We start from the raw sequence: 16,801 nt of genomic DNA, 5'->3' as shown, positions 1-16,801 counted from the left end.
ACCTTCCCTGGCATCAGGGCCCTTGGTACCAGGGGTACCAGTTACAAGGGACTTACCTGGATGCCAGGGTGTGCCAATTGTGTAAAACAAAAGTACAGGTTAGGGAAAGAACACTGGTGCTGGGGCCTGGTTAGCAGGCCTCAGCACACTTTCAAATCAAAACATAGCATCAGCAAAGGCAAAAAGTCAGGGGGTAACCATGCCAAGGAGGCATTTCCTTACACAACCCCCCCCTCCAAACGAAAGAGGATGAGACTAACCTTTCCCAAGAGAGTCTTCATTTTCTAAGTGGAAGAACCTGGAAAGACCATCTGCATTGGCATGGGCAGTCCCAGGTCTGTGTTCCACAATAAAGTCCATTCCCTGTAGGGAGATGGACCACCTCAACAGTTTTGGATTTTCACCTTTCATTTGCATCAGCCATCTGAGAGGTCTGTGGTCAGTTTGAACTAGGAAGTGAGTACCAAAGAGGTATGGTCTCAGCTTCTTCAGGGACCAAACCACAGCAAAGGCCTCCCTCTCAATGGCACTCCAACGCTGCTCCCTGGGGAGTAACCTCCTGCTAATGACAGCAACAGGCTGGTCAAGGCCATCATCATTTGTTTGGGACAAAACTGCCCCTATCCCATGTTCAGAGGCATCTGTCTGCACAATGAACTGCTTGGAGTAATCTGGAGCTTTTAGAACTGGTGCTGTGCACATTGCTTGTTTCAGGGTGTCAAAGGCCTGTTGGCATTCTACAGTCCAGTTTACCTTCTTGGGCATTTTCTTGGAGGTGAGTTCTGTGAGGGCTGTCACAATGGATCCATATCCCTTCACAAACCTCCTATAGTACCCAGTCAAGCAAAGGAATGCCCTGACTTGAGTCTGGTTTTTGGAGCTGCCCAGTCCAGAATAGTCTGGATCTTAGGCTGGAGTGGCTGAACTTGGCCTCCACCTACAAGGTGTCCCAAGTAAACCACAGTTCCCTGCCCTATCTGGCACTTGGATGCCTTGATAGAGAGGCCTGCAGATTGCAGAGCCTTCAAAACCTTCTTCAGGTGATCCAGGTGATCCTGCCAGTTGGAGCTAAAGACAGCAATATCGTCAAGATAAGCTGCACTGAAGGACTCCAAGCCAGCAAGGACTTGATTCACCAACCTTTGGAAGGTGGCAGGGGCATTCTTTAAACCAAAGGGCATAACAGTGAACTGATAATGCCCATCAGGTGTGGAGAATGCTGTCTTTTCTTTTGCTCCAGGTTCCATTTTGATTTGCCAGTACCCTGCTGTTAAGTCAAAGGTACTTAAGAATTTGGCAGCACCTAATTTGTCTATCAGTTCATCAGCTCTAGGAATGGGATGGGCATCTGTCTTGGTGACAGAATTAAGTCCTCTGTAGTCCACACAAAACCTCATCTCTCTCTTTCCATCTTTGGTGTGAGGTTTGGGGACTAAGACCACTGGGCTAGCCCAGGGGCTGTCAGAGTACTCAATTACTCCCAATTCCAGCATCTTGTGGACTTCCACCTTGATGCTTTCCTTAACTTGATCAGACTGTCTGAATATTTTGTTTTTGACAGGCATGCTGTCTCCTGTGTCCACATCATGGGTACACAGGTGTGTCTGACCAGGGGTTAGGGAAAAGAGCTCAGCAAACTGTTGCAGGACCTTCCTACAGTCAGATTGCTGTTGGCCAGAGAGGGTGTCTGAATAGATCACTCCATCTACTGAGCCATCATTAGGGTCTGATGACAGAAGATCAGGGAGAGGCTCACTCTCAGCTTCTTGATCCTCATCTGTTACCATTAACAGATTCACATCAGCCCTGTCATGGAAGAGCTTAAGGCGGTTCACATGGATCACCCTCTTGGGGCTCCTGCTTGTGCCCAGGTCCACCAGGTAGGTGACCTGACTCTTCCTCTCTAGCACTGGGTAAGGGCCACTCCATTTGTCCTGAAGTGCCCTGGGAGCCACAGGCTCCAGAACCCAGACTTTCTGCCCTGGTTGAAATTCCATAGTGCAGCCTTTTGGTCATACCAAAACTTCTGGAGCTGTTGGCTGGCCTCAAGGTTTTTACTTGCCTTTTCCATGTACTCTGCCATCCTTGAGCGAAGGCCAAGTACATAGTCCACTATGTCTTGTTTAGGCTCATGAAGAGGTCTCTCCCAGCCTTCTTTCACAAGAGCTAGTGGTCCCCTTACAGGGTGGCCAAACAGAAGTTCAAAGGGTGAGAATCCTACTCCCTTCTGAGGCACCTCTCTGTAAGCGAAGAGCAGACATGGCAGGAGGACATCCCATCTCCTTTTGAGTTTTTCTGGGAGCCCCATGATCATGCCCTTTAATGTCTTGTTGAATCTCTCAACAAGGCCATTAGTTTGTGGATGATAGGGTGTAGTGAATTTATAAGTCACTGCACACTCATTCCACATGTGTTTCAGGTATGCTGACATGAAGTTGGTACCTCTGTCAGACACCACCTCCTTAGGGAAGCCCACTCTGGTAAAGATACCAATGAGGGCCTTGGCTACTGCAGGGGCAGTAGTCGACCTAAGGGGAATAGCTTCAGGATACCTAGTAGCATGATCCACTACTACTAGTATGTACATATTTCCTGAGGCTGTGGGAGGTTCAAGTGGACCCACTATGTCCACACCCACTCTTTCAAAGGGGACCCCCACCACTGGAAGTGGAATGAGGGGGGCCTTTGGATGTCCACCTGTCTTACCACTGGCTTGACAGGTGGTACAGGAGACACAAAACTCCTTAACTTTCTGGGACATATTGGGCCAGTAGAAGTGGTTGACTAACCTCTCCCACGTCTTGGTTTGTCCCAAATGCCCAGCAAGGGGAATATCATGGGCTAAGGTCAGTATGAACTCTTTGAACGCCTGAGGCACTACCACTCTCCTAGTGGCACCAGGTTTGGGATCTCTTGCCTCAGTGTACAGGAGCCCATCTTCCCAATAGACCCTATGTGTTCCAGTTTTCTTGCCATTGGACTCTTCAGCAGCTTGCTGCCTAAGGCCTTCAACAGAGGGACAGGTTTCTTGCCCCTTACACAACTGCTCCCTTGAGGGTCCCCCTGGGCCTAAGAGCTCAACCTGATAAGGTTCTAACTCCATAGGCTCAGTTCCCTCAGAGGGCAGAACTTCTTCCTGAGAAGAGAGGTTCTCTTTTTGTTGTTGTGTTGCAGCTGGTTTCCCAGCTGACTTTCCTTTTCTCTTGGTAGGCTGGGCCCTTTTTTCAGACTCCAGCTCTACTTTTTCACCCTGAGCCTTGCACTGTGCCCTTGTCTTGACACACACCAGTTCAGGGATACCCAGCATGGCTGCATGGGTTTTCAGTTCTACCTCAGCCCATGCTGAGGACTCCAGGTCATTTCCAAGCAAACAGTCTACTGGGATTTTTGAGGAGATCACCACCTGTTTCAGGCCATTGACCCCTCCCCACTCTAAAGTTACCATAGCCATGGGATGTACTTTAGTCTGATTGTCAGCGTTGGTGACTGGATAAGTTTGTCCAGCCAGGTATTGACCAGGGTAAACCATTTTCTCTGTCACCATGGTGACACTGGAACCTGTATCCCTCAGGCCTTCTACACTTGTCCCATTAATTAAGAGCTGCTGCCTGTATTTTTGCATGTTAGGGGGCCAGGCAGCCAGTGTGGCTAAATCCACCCCACCCTCAGAGACTAATGTAGCTTCAGTGTGACACCTGATTTGCTCTGGGCACACTGTTGATCCCACTTGGAGACTAGCCATTCCAGAGTTAGCTGGAGTGGAGTTAGAAGTGGTAGTTTTCTTGGGACAGGCCTTGTCCAGTTTGGTGTCCAGGCTGATTACAGCTACGACACCAGGCCTTTTTGGGATCAAAGTTTTTACCCTTGTACCCAAAATTGGTTTGTGAAGAGGATCTGGGCCCACCCTCCTGTGCAGGTTTTTGGGGGCCTGTAGAAGACTCTTTACTATTTTTGTTTTTGGCTGTCTCACCACCCTTCCCCTGGGGAGGTTTTGTGACCCCTTTCTTTTGGTCACCCCCTGTGGAAGTCTTGGACACCCTAGTCTTGACCCAATGGTCCGCCTTCTTTCCCAATTCTTGGGGAGAAATTGGTCCTAGGTCTACCAGATGCTGATGCAGTTTATCATTGAAACAATTACTTAATAGGTGTTCTTTCACAAATAAATTGTACAGCCCATCATAATTACTTACACCACTGCCTTGAATCCAACCATCTAGTGTTTTTACTGAGTAGTCTACAAAGTCAACCCAGGTCTGGCTCGAGGATTTTTGAGCCCCCCTGAATCTAATCCTATACTCCTCAGTGGAGAATCCAAAGCCCTCAATCAGGGTACCCTTCATGAGGTCATAAGATTCTGCATCTTTTCCAGAGAGTGTGAGGAGTCTATCCCTACACTTTCCAGTGAACATTTCCCAAAGGAGGGTACCCCAGTGAGATTTGTTCACTTTTCTGGTTACACAAGCCCTCTCAAAAGCTGTGAACCATTTGGTGATGTCATCACCATCTTCATATTTAGTTACAATCCCTTTAGGGATTTTCAACATGTCAGGAGAATCTCTGACCCTAGTTATGTTGCTGCCACCATTGATGGGTCCGAGGCCCATCTCTTGTCTTTCCCTTTCTATGGCTAGGATCTGTCTTTCCAAAGCCAATCTTTTGGCCATCCTGGCTAGCTGGATGTCCTCTTCACTGGAGTTATCCTCAGTGATTTCAGAGAGGTTGGTCCCTCCTGTGAGGGAACCAGCATCTCTGACTATTATGTTTGGAGACAGGGCTTGAGAGGCCCTGTTCTCCCTAGTTAGGACTGGTAGGGGGGAATTTTCCTCCAAGTCACCATCTTCATCCTCTGTGTTGCCATCCTCAGAGGGGTTGGCCTTTTCAAACTCTGCCAAAAGCTCCTGGAGCTGTAGTTTGGAAGGTCTGGGGCCCATTGTTATTTTCTTTATTTTACAGAGTGACCTTAGCTCCCTCATCTTAAGATGGAGGTAAGGGGTGGTGTCGAGTTCCACCACATTCATCTCTGTACTAGACATTGTCCATCAGAAGAGCTCCCCCAACCATCATTACCTTGGCATGAGGTCTCTAGCTCAGACTCCGTAGGGACACGAACACTGGGTCAGCATCACTGCGACGTGCAGCACTGATAACAACGATGGCATCTGGTCGGAATCCCTCTGACTATCTGTCTAGGTGAGGTGCACTTATACAGATCTGCTTGGACCCCTGACGTAGGTCTGTTCCCAAACAATAGATAACAAGGCATGCTTGGGACGGCAATTTATGTAAACAATTCCCTCAAAGGTGTGAAGAGGGAAAGTACCTATTGTGAATACCTACAGTTTGTTTATCTTTGTCGCTTGATAGTGACGCCTTAGTGCGGTAGCACTGATAACGTGAAACTAAAACATTGGCATAACTAGAAACAATGCAGCCATCTTGGAAAGATATAATTAAATAATTGTGCTAAAACAGAGCAAGCTAAGTAGAGTAGAAGTCACTAGGTGTCAGGGGCACGAGTCTACAAGACAAAGGGCTAAGCTAACTCCTGCTTCCCATTAAAGCAAGATAGGATTCACTACAACGGCTACACTAAAAGTGCAGAGAACAGAACTTTGTTCCCTCAAAAAAATAACAGGAAAGCAGGACTTACTGATCTGGCTATTATTAATTCCACTAACTTGAAAGAACACTATCAAAAACCTTTTTGGGAAACAAAAAGCAAACATAATGATATACAATAGCAAATCTTCCAAACGCTCATGCAACAAAGGTAACAAAGAAAGCCCTGGTAGTTTATAATGGCCAGGACACATCCAAGATCCGACAAACTAGGTACACTGTCTGACTAGGTGCTTGAATAAAATATGTTGGTCACACTATACTATTCACAGAAAGCTAATAAGGGTAAATCTTCAACAATCTGCATCAAAGGCATACATCCTCTCAATTATTTTATGAATGTACAACAAGCAGAGTATTTCTTCTATATCTCATTTTAAGCATTAAGGTGTTGTAAGTCACTTGGAGCTCCAGGATCAAATGTAATCCCCAAGCCCAGTATATAAATTAGATGATGACAGTCGAACAAAAAGATTAAAAGTCCTCTTCTTTTTTTCATTACAGGTGGCACTAGTATGTGAATAATGGAAAGCTTGCATCTTGTTTCTCATTTATGAAAAAAAGATAGAGGTCAAATCCTGATAATTACTATCTTATAGCCCTTTTGGATGTAGGAACTGAAGTATACACCAGAAGCTGGGCCACTGAAAAACAAATAATACCCTGGCATGAAACGGACCTGCAGCCCAACTACAGCGCCGTTGATAACATCCTTGACATTGTCTTCTCCTGCTTCCCTTCTTTTTCTGTGATTTGTAGACTACACGGTGCATCTGACTAGGCTGATCAGAACATACGCTCACCAAAAACTCACCCATTGGGAGAACCCACAGGCCTTGCTGTACAGCGATACATCACTCTACAGACATCTGGGTTGGTGCATGAACAAGCCTAGGCAGCCATGTCACAGAACCCTTTGAAAAACAAGAGACTTGAACAAGGATGCGTGCTAGCTCTGCTGCTATTTTCACCTATGTTGTCAGGAACTGGAAACAGTACCACTGTCAATACGTGGTAGTAATTTTGGTGAAGTAATCACATATTACACATGCAGTTGTTAGTATAGTACCTTCAGCGTCCATATTGGTGTGTGGTATTAAGTATCTGGTATTAGTTGTATCTGACAATCTAGGACTAATATGCAGGTATATAGCTGCTGCTGTAGCCAACTGTAAGCTAGTTTCATTACTGGCATGGCTAAATTAACCAAGTGTAAGTCTCATCCATTTACCATCTTATCGTGAGAACAATAATTTTGAATGGCAATAGATTCTGAATACTTTGGTTGACATCTTGGTTAGGGCCTTCTGAGCAGTGTTGTCTGATCACGGGGGTAAGGACAAAACCTGATTAATCTGAAACATGGGTAGCCAGTCCACAACATGGAATGTTGAGCAGCCATTTTAGATGGGAATGCTTTAACAACTGCTTTTAAAATGTAGCCAGATAGCTGGAGGTGCTGTATATTTTTAGGTTAAGGTTAGGGGAATCTCAGAGTATAATAATAAGGTGGGTCCAGCAATTGACACGCAGATTGATGGTGAGGACCTTTTTAGTCTAGGTAAACTACTGTAAGTCAATCTTTACTATTAACAGTTACCACCATTTTACTACTAAGATTCGTCGCTTTGTATAGATCTCTTTGGACTATAATGAACAGGATGAAAATCTCACGTAATCTCACAATTGTGTCCTTTTATGTATGAATTGTCATCTAAACATTTTACAATTGTACAGATTTACAAAACCACATGCAAGCAATAAAAGTACATGTAATCTTTGTGAGAGATATAATCGGAAGGAAAGAGCAAGTGAGATTTGAAAAGTTACTTATTGGTATAACCACATTCAAGCAATGTTGGGTACATAAACATTTTGAGAACATACCTTAATCAAGACTATATTACTTCCAAGTAGTTGCAGATAGGGAATAAAAAATGACAGGGATTCCTGAGTACTACCAACAAAATCCTTTTTGTGATGTTGCATGTTCTCTATCTGAATGAATCGTTACTGTAAACCCAAGTCATATAAGCGTATAAAATAAGCAGCTGGATGACAATTACTTTTGTTACATACCAACTTGGGGCGGATGACAGGGGAGTTTATTTTGTGGTCATGAGTTTATCTTGCAGTCATAGCCTCAGAATGGCTGGCAAGCTTGACTGTAGCATATTTCGAGAGGATTTGGTGTATGTCTCTTAGCCGAAACAGAGTCTAGGTGAAAGTGAACAGTGCGCGCTTGGTGGGTATATTTATGAATGGTCAAACAGATCCATGACTGTAAGCCTGTTGGCCTACGAATGTTATTTATTTTTATTCCTATGCAGACAACAGAGATGTAACTGTCTTTAGTGCTATAGAAAAGTATTTACTCTGTCATCTGGAAAACCCATTGGATCCAAAACAGAAACTGATTATCCGCATGTAACAGTGGAGAGTGATGTGCAACATGACTCAAAGCTCGAGTTTGTAGTTTCAAAGAGCCAAAACTTTATTTCCACTTTGCATGTTTTGACCTAGAAGTTTTATTCTCTTGCAGTATAATTACACATCAACATACAGGGAGATTTTATAAGATAGTTTATTATGTAATATACAATTAGTTTAAAAAAAATACATTATGTTTTAGCTTCAATGGATCCAGCAAAAGCCTCTTCAGTGATCTGTAAAACACAACAAACAACAACAAATTATATCACTGTTATTCCATGACAACTTTCAGCCCTGTGAGCGTTCCTCTATTCATATACAACTCGCCCCAGAGGCGACAGCTTTCTTAAATAGTTATCTGAAAGATGTTCCACCAATATATTTCACCTTAACGGTAATTTAAATTTCTACAATTTTTGCAAAAGTGGCACATATCTTCCACAGAGATGAAAGAATAATCTTTGAAAACTATAGACAATTCTACAGTCACTCAGCAATACGCAAGAAAACATCAGCTAAAATGAAATATCTCTGAGGGATTATTTGAATGAATTAGTTTTACCACATAGGATCTGCTAAGTCAACATGCCACAAGTGTATCGGTGTCACCCACTGCACAGATGGCATGCTGCAGGCCCCACAACCTCATAAGAGACATGAGTCCCAAATGGCACCAATCTCCATAAAGCACTTAGGCATCCCTTTAAAGGTCAGGTTCAACATATGCACACAAACGGTCTACAGGTCCCAAGCTGTGCGCTTAGGACAAATGCATCTACCTCTTAGTCTACCATCGAAGCTCACTATCAAACGGCACGATGAAGGGGGAAGGTAAAAACTAAATGTCAACCTATCCGATTTGAGAGTGAAAGTCCTCATCTCCCAGGGCTGGATGAGCTCATATGCATTTGACAACTCAAGGCAAACAGGGTAGAAATTCCCTTTAAGAAAGTGAGAGCGCTGGAACAGATCTCCTGTGGCTCCTTCCATCACACTAAATAGTGCCATTAGCATAACAAACAGTTCAAAGCATTAGTTGTGCAGGGCTGCCAGTTATGTATCACATCATAACATAATTCGCTTACAAAGCATGTGCCAATATCCAAAAACATTGATGCATCTAGTTCTTGTGGTATTTTGCAGTACATACTTCCTTTAGCAGCTTTGTTTTAGGTATTAATTGCATAAACAACGTACCAGTTTTTGTGCTCGCTTTAGTAATCTACGCCAGGCAGTGTGATGCGCCTACAAGAAGAAAAATAAATCAATGATATTCAAATAAAGACATCTCATACCAGATTTCCTAAACGCAACATGGCATTCAATATTATTATTACGCCAACATAAACATATTAATATTATTATCATGGATTACCCAAGTTAAACAAAAGCAAACAAACACCCGATTCTCCTTTGGATAAGGCAACTTTTGGACAGATATTTATATTTCAATGGAAACCTGTAACCTCTGAATAAAAACAAAATCTCACATTTTCTTATTACAGTTGAACTGTGACGCCTTTGATCACTTGTGCCAAACAAATGTCATAGTTGTGACATAATGTAGCTAAGGTGAAAAGAAAGTCACAGAGCGTAATTACAAATGCAATTCCAAAAACAAAAAAACAACAGGTTTTCCCTTCTTCTGGTCTGTTATTCTAAAATGATCAGTGACCAGCAAAAACAAGATATATATGTACAGGCATTAGAGAAAAAACTGATTATCCCTGCATGTTCCTACAAATTTTGAACTATAGCATTTATGATAAAATGATTCTAGTATCTTTTTGTCTCAAATCACTAAATGATTTTTGGTGTGCTTCATTTTCCACCACTGATACCGCTTTTTTCTTCATGTCTGCAACCATAATATCTCTTTCACATAAAAGAGCAAGACACCAATGATTCAAGTTGTTTGTGGGAAGAGTGATAGTGTAACCATGTATTTTAAGGAACAGGGTACCTTCTGACTTTCGTTAAAAGGATATTGCAGGGCACATTTGAGTTGTATGACCTTATAAATGAATTCACCATTCTGCCAACTTCTTCTAAAAAGCACAGAACTCCTCGTTGACTGGACCTACATCATCTTCCATACCAGTGAGAACTATCTGTCTGTAACTGTTACAAGGTTGTGTTCTACTTTTAGAATCTTCCAAAGGGTCACAAATTAGGGTAATTTCTTTCCATGCCTTTTGGGGGTTCTGCATTTCACCCTATCACCCACAAGCCAATCAAGGTCTCATTTCATGCAACTAAGTGTATTTTCATTTTCATTTATGCCTCTTGACACACATGGGATTATCCCCAATTAGCCATATAAAAGACATTGTGGTTTCCTGTGACCTATCCTTAAAAGTCATAAAAGGGGAAACACCAGTTATGCTGTTAGGTGAGGTGTGATATATGAGAACGAATCTTGAAGAGATATCTTTACCTGTGTACTAGAAACACAATGGAGCTGGGTACATTCTGTGATTAAATGGTTCACTCGTTCAATCAATCAGTTCACCCTCAGACAGTACACTGCATTCTTATGATGGATCATTGACATTTCTCTTAGTCTTTCATAGTATCAGAAGTTAATTGCATTTCTTGTCCATCAAGAGAGCGTTAGCAATACCCTTCTTCATGAAAGTATACTGCACTACCTTGGCAACTATGTAACATGCTATTTTCCTTCTTCTATAAACAGTCTACCAAACATCCATGCCTGAGATCATTAGTATTAAACACTAACTTGTTCCAAGGCTTGCTGGGTACCTCAACTGGCTCCCATGGGGGTGTTCTTACTATCCTCGCCTTATCACTCCCTACGCAATTAACAAAGTTCTTCACTTTATGTTCCACCAATCAATCCACACAGAGCCACTGAAATTAGAATTTAATGTAGCAAAACGTCCCAAATGACTTTCATGGGCCAAATTTACAATTTTGTTGTACAACAGTCTTGTTATATGGTGCCTACTAATTAAGTAGGACTGTGTATCTGGTAAACATAAACTTCAAGTTATAGGGACTCATTCTGCCTATACCATCAGGAAATGTTGACAATTCCTAGCTAGCTCACAGTGCCCCATCTGACCCCTTAAACTTACAAGGGTACCAGATGGTATTTGCAACCTCGAACCTGACTACTCAGATACCCAAAGAAATTGTGGAAACAGATTACCCCTCTTGTTGGCACTCTGCGTACCCAAAATGAGGCACATAGGAAAGATACAGAAATGTATTTCCAAACTTTTATTGCAACAATCATATTCTTGAATAAAAAGCATAGGCTGTGAATATTAGGCAAATGAAAAAAAGCATGGAAAGCAGTGTTACGAAAACGGTGAACGATAAACAGCCAAAAAAACTGGTCTGGAGTAGTGCATGCTATTGTCATTTGCAGGATGGAGGTCAGAGTCAGCAGGGCTGCAACTCAGTCACAGTGCACCGCAGTCCAGGATAATCCCAGCAGAGGTGCTTCTCTGCTGAATGTGGCATAGAGGCAGTTTTTATAATGAAAGTTTGGCTCAAAATTGCAGTGTCAGGGGTGCAGATCTGATGCGATGATATGTCTACAAGTAAGGGTCTGTATCCAATGGAAAATTATGATACAAGGGCATCATGTTCTGTGTGCTTAGCCTCGGATGTGGTGTACAGACTGCATGGAAGCAACACTTACAAGGAATAAGTTGCATGCATAGTGTTTTCTCAGTAGATTATTGCTTGAGTGAAAAACAGAGTAAAAAGACACCATCAGAAATAAAGGCTATGTTAAAACGTGCAATCTAAAAATGGAGGCTCTACGTGGGCCCTGTGGTGTTTTACCACAGCCTAGGTGGAATCTGTATATTACCTCTAGGCATCTTGCCATCCCCCAGGCTCAGTTTATCCCCATCTACCTAGTAGTGCATAATGATCTTCAAACAGGTCTCCAAATCTCCTAGGCCACCCCATACACATTTTGCTTTTAGTCTCTTCCTAGACAGAGTACAACCCTCACACTCATCCTCTGAGAATTCTGATAAACTCTACTGCAACCACAGCTTCTTCCAACAAGTGGTCCTCTTGTATTTTTTTTTTTTTTTAACTATCATGTACAAGCATTCCGCTGAAATACCCCTAATGCCTGGTACGTGTATTCAGCTTTGAAATTATAACCCTCAAGTTCAATGGTTTTTTACTACATTTTAATACCACCCTTCCCCATGTAAAAAAACAAAAACAAAACATAGGCCACCAAAATAGCAACATATTTCTTCACTGTTATTCTATAAAATTTGCAGCTCTAAACACATTAAACAATTCAAACATTGCACTTATTTTCAGCTACCCCTTTACAAAATGCAATCATATACATTATAGCCAACATACAACTGATGCTCTAAAAGTGTGAAAGTATACGTAGTACTGGCCTTCATGGACTTTGAGAGTTATTTGGAACTCCCCAGCACCCACTCTGACACCTGCTCCCAACCATGATATAAGGGAAAATATGTTTCTGATGGGCCATTACAGAGTGGATCATTTTTTCTTTTACTAAAGGCACAGAATTGTTTCCAGCAGTATGTTTGTTTATATTCTCCATGTATTTAATAAACACTTCTCATGGCCAGATACCAATTCAGTTCTCCTCCAGGGTCTCACCACAGAATTTGAAGACTTCTTCTGCTCTAGTCCTAATAGCCAACATGCTATTACAGTGCTAGCAGGTTATGATCCTCCTACGGTCACAGAAAAGATAACAGGTTTTTGGTTGGTTCTTAAAGGTAAAAACTACAGGACAAAATGAAAACATTTTATTACATGAAAGTAAAGCACCTTTGGCACGACTCACAAGGTGTGCTACATGATGCACTGGAAAACTGTAGAAGCCAAATAAAAAAATATTCTACAGAATATATAAGCTCCTAGTGGCATTAAAAAGAGATGTGGAAGATCTTGACTCAGGGCGGAGCTCAACCCAGTAATACAATGTGAATAGCTTAGCAGTAATGAAATAGCTATTGTAACCCACCAGACTAAGCATCATAATCGGTGATTATCTACCAAAATGCATGAGTTGAGATCCCCAAGATAAAGACATATGCAATCCCCTTCACCCTGATTTTATGTCAAACACTATTGGAGACAACCATTTGCATCACTGAATTAGTTCACTTTTCCCATGGGCTAAGAGCTGATTTAGCTCAACTTGGAAGTACTTTATAAAAAAAAGTGGTGTGGCTCCAATCTTTACTTAATACAATGCTGAAAATTGGTTTAATGGCCAAGTGCACCTCACATTCTTAACAATTGTTCTGAAGTTGACAAATATACGTTTTGTTTCCAGATGCTTCTGTTCAGTTTGAATAAATGAAAAATACTGATTATTCCTATTTATTTCATATTTACTTTTACACAAGCAAGGTTCTTTTCAATAGTCTATTATCAAATGGGTTACACATAAAGAGGATTCAACCATCTAAAAAAGCATGTCACACAGTGCCATATTCTTGCACAACTTTCTGAGCAGCAGCGTTGCAACTGATCAGCAATCACTGACACATTTATAAATCACATTATGAAGCCTTATACAACACTATGAACAATGTTTGGAGGTTTCAGTGATATGGGTTTGCTTTTACCCCTTCGCTGCCGGGCCTTTTCCCAGCTGTTTGGGGCAGTTCGCACTCAGGCCCCTCATACTTTTTTGTCCACATAAGCTACCCAAGCCAAATTTGCATCCTTTTTTTCCAACATTCTAAGTATTCTAGAGGTACACAAAGTTTGTGGGTTTCCCTGGAAAAGACCAAGAAATAAGCTAAAATACAGCAAAAAATGTGTTTAAAACAAATGGACAAAAAAGGCTGCAGAAGAAAGCTTGTGGGTTTTTTTTCTTCTGAAAATGGCATCAACAAAGGGTTTGCAGTGCTAACATCACCATCTTCCCAGCTTTCAGTAACAGGCAGATTTGAATCAGAAAATCACATTTTAATTTTTCAAGAAAATTTGGCCATTTTACTGGGACATACCCCATTTGTACTATTTTTTGTGCTTTTAGCCTCCGTCCAGTTAGTGGCAGAAATGGTTGTGAACCCAATACTGGATCCCAGAAAGCTAAACATTTCTGAAAAGTAGACAAAAATCTGAATTCAGCGAGGGGTAATTTGTGTAGATCCTACAAGGTTTTCCTACAGAAAATAACAGCTGAAATAAAACAATATGAAATTGAGGTAAAAAAAACAGCCATTTTTCTCCACGTCTTACTCTGTAACTTTTTCCTGCAATGTCAGATTTTCAAAAGCAATATACTGTTACGTCTGCTGGACTCTTCTGGTTGCGGGGATATATAGGGCTTGTAGGTTCATCAAGAACCCTAGGTATCCAGAGCCAAAACATCAGCTGCACAATGCAATGGGTTTTCATTGTATACCGGGTATACACCAATTCATTTGGTGAAATATGAAGAGTGAAAAATAGGTATCAAGGAAACCTTTGTATTTCCAAAATGGGCACAAAATAAGGTGTTGAGAACCAGTGGTTATTTGCACATCTCTGAACTCTGTGGTCCCCATACTAGCATGTGAATTACAGGGTATTTCTCAAATATACGTTTTTTTACACACTTTTACATTTGGAAGGAAAAAATGTAGAGAAAGACAAGGGGCAATAACACTTGCTCTGCTATTCTGTGTTCCCCCAAGTCTCCCGAAAAAAATGGTACTTAGTGCCCGCAACAGGAAACGCAACATGGACACATCACACATTTACACTGAAATCTCACGTGTATTTTGCAAAGTGCCTAGCTGTGGATTTTGGCCTCTAGCTCAGCCGGCACCTAGGGAAACCTACCAAACCTGTGCCTTTTTTAAAACTAGACACCTAGGGGAATCCAGGATCGGGTGACTTGTGGTGCTCTCACCAGGTGCTGTTACCCAGAATCCCTTGCAAACCTCAAAATGTGGCAAAAAAACAAAACCCTTTTCCCTCACATTTCGGTGACAGTTTTGAAATCTGAGAGGAGCCACAAATTTCCTTCCACCCAGCATTCCCCCAAGTTGCCTGATAAAAATGGTACCTCACTTGTGTGGGTAGACCTAGTTCCGGTGATGGGAAATGCCCCAAAACACAACATGGACACACCACATTTTCCCAAAGAAAACAGACCCATTTTTTGTAAAGTGCCTAGATGTGGATTTTGTCCTCTAACTCAGCTGGCACCTAAGGAAACCTACTAAACCTGTGCATTTTTTTAAACTAGACACCTATGGGAATCCAAGATGGGGTGACTTGTGGGGCTCTCACCAGGTTCTGTTACCCAGAATCCTTTGCAAACCTCAAAATTTGGCAAAAAAACTGTAACTTTGGTCCTGGGCTCTGCAGCCATCTAGGGAAACCTACCATACCCAAACATTTCTGAAAACTAGACAGACAGACAGTCCGGGGAGGTGTTTTCTTATCCAGAATCCTCAGCAAACTTCAAATTTAGCTAAAAGAATCACATTTTCCCCACATTTGTGTGTGGGATAACCGCACCAGGACAAATTTCCTACCACCCAACGTTCCCCTCAGTCTCCCCGTAACAATGATACCTCACTTGCGTAGGTGGGCCAAGTGCCTGTGACAGGGAAGAGCCAAAAACATGTTGAAAATGAGGGGGAACCAAAGCGAGTCCAAAAGGGAAGTTTGGGAAAAAAATGTATTTAGGTTGACAAGTGGGGCAGAATTTCTATTGGTATAGATGCGATAATACTTTATGGTAGGAATTTTGTGGATTCCTGTAGATTTCGGAAGGTTCCATCACAAAAATGTGGGAATAATGTGTGATTTCAAGCAAAGTTGAAGGTTTGCAGGGCATTGTGGTTAAGAAAATTATGCAGGTGCACATGAAGCACAACCCTGGACTCACCCAGATGTTTAGTTTTCAGGTGTGTCTAGGTCTCGTAGATTTTTCTACATGGGAGCGTCCCAAAGTCCAAAAAGTGCAGTCCTCACCATTCCAAGTGGGATGATTTTGAGAGTCAGCCAAGCTCTCATGGCCCAAATGTAAAACCAAACCCCCAAATAATCAAATATCCTCTTGCTTGCAGTGGGATAAGATGTTTTAGTGTGGTGGGGGGGGAGAGCTGAAAGACTGTTACTCCTTCAGTTGGGGTGGGGGCATAACCATGCCCATACTGGTTGGCAGCCACCACCCCACTATTTTTATTTTTTTTATTTTTTATTCTGTGGCATCTAGTAGGCTTTCTGCCCGCCCGGGGAGTGGATCGGGGTAACTGCCCATCTGCCCAGCGGTGGGCAGAATAACTTTGCCCCCTATTTATTTGGGGTGGGGGTATGGCCATACCCCCACCCTCTTTTTTTTGGGGGGGAACAAATCTTCCCTGGTCTCTGGTGGGCTTTCTGCCTCCCTTAGGAGCAGATGGACATTACAAAAATAGGCCGATCTGCCCTCAAAGGGGGCAGAAATGTCCAACAGTAATGTGCCCCCATGGGGAGCAACCCTTGCCCAAGGGGCTGCCACCCCAAACAAAACACACACACACCAATCCCTGGTGCCTAAGTGGTTTCTGATCCCCCCTGGGGGCAGACTGGCCTGATAGAAATAGGCCAATCTGCCCCCAAGGGGACAGAAATGGCCTAACATAAAATTGCCCCCCCCCCAGGGGAGCGACCCTTGCCTAGGGAGTTGCTCCCCATTAGTAGAAAAATAAAAAAATCCCTGGCACCTAGTGGTTTCTGCCCCCATTGGCGGCAGATCGGCCTAATTAAAATAGGC

General features: G+C 42.6%; 1 protein-coding gene across 1 annotated transcript in view; it reads right to left on the bottom strand.

The window, feature by feature from the left end:
• Positions 1 to 8,185: 8,185 nt before the first annotated feature.
• The window catches only part of MRPL39 (mitochondrial ribosomal protein L39), a 130,397-nt gene continuing 121,781 nt past the window's right edge, over positions 8,186 to 16,801 (bottom strand). Inside the window, exons 9-10 of the mRNA XM_069204091.1 lie at positions 9,250 to 9,297; positions 8,186 to 8,285 (exon numbers count right to left, since the gene is read on the bottom strand). Coding sequence (XP_069060192.1) covers positions 8,241 to 8,285; positions 9,250 to 9,297 — 93 coding nt within the window. The 3' untranslated portion in view covers positions 8,186 to 8,240. The remainder of the gene's footprint in view (positions 8,286 to 9,249; positions 9,298 to 16,801) is intronic.

This window comes from Pleurodeles waltl, chromosome 8 (assembly GCF_031143425.1).
Source record: "Pleurodeles waltl isolate 20211129_DDA chromosome 8, aPleWal1.hap1.20221129, whole genome shotgun sequence".
NCBI classification, from domain to species: Eukaryota; Metazoa; Chordata; class Amphibia; order Caudata; family Salamandridae; genus Pleurodeles; species Pleurodeles waltl.
This window is presented reverse-complemented; position numbering and strand designations above follow the sequence as displayed.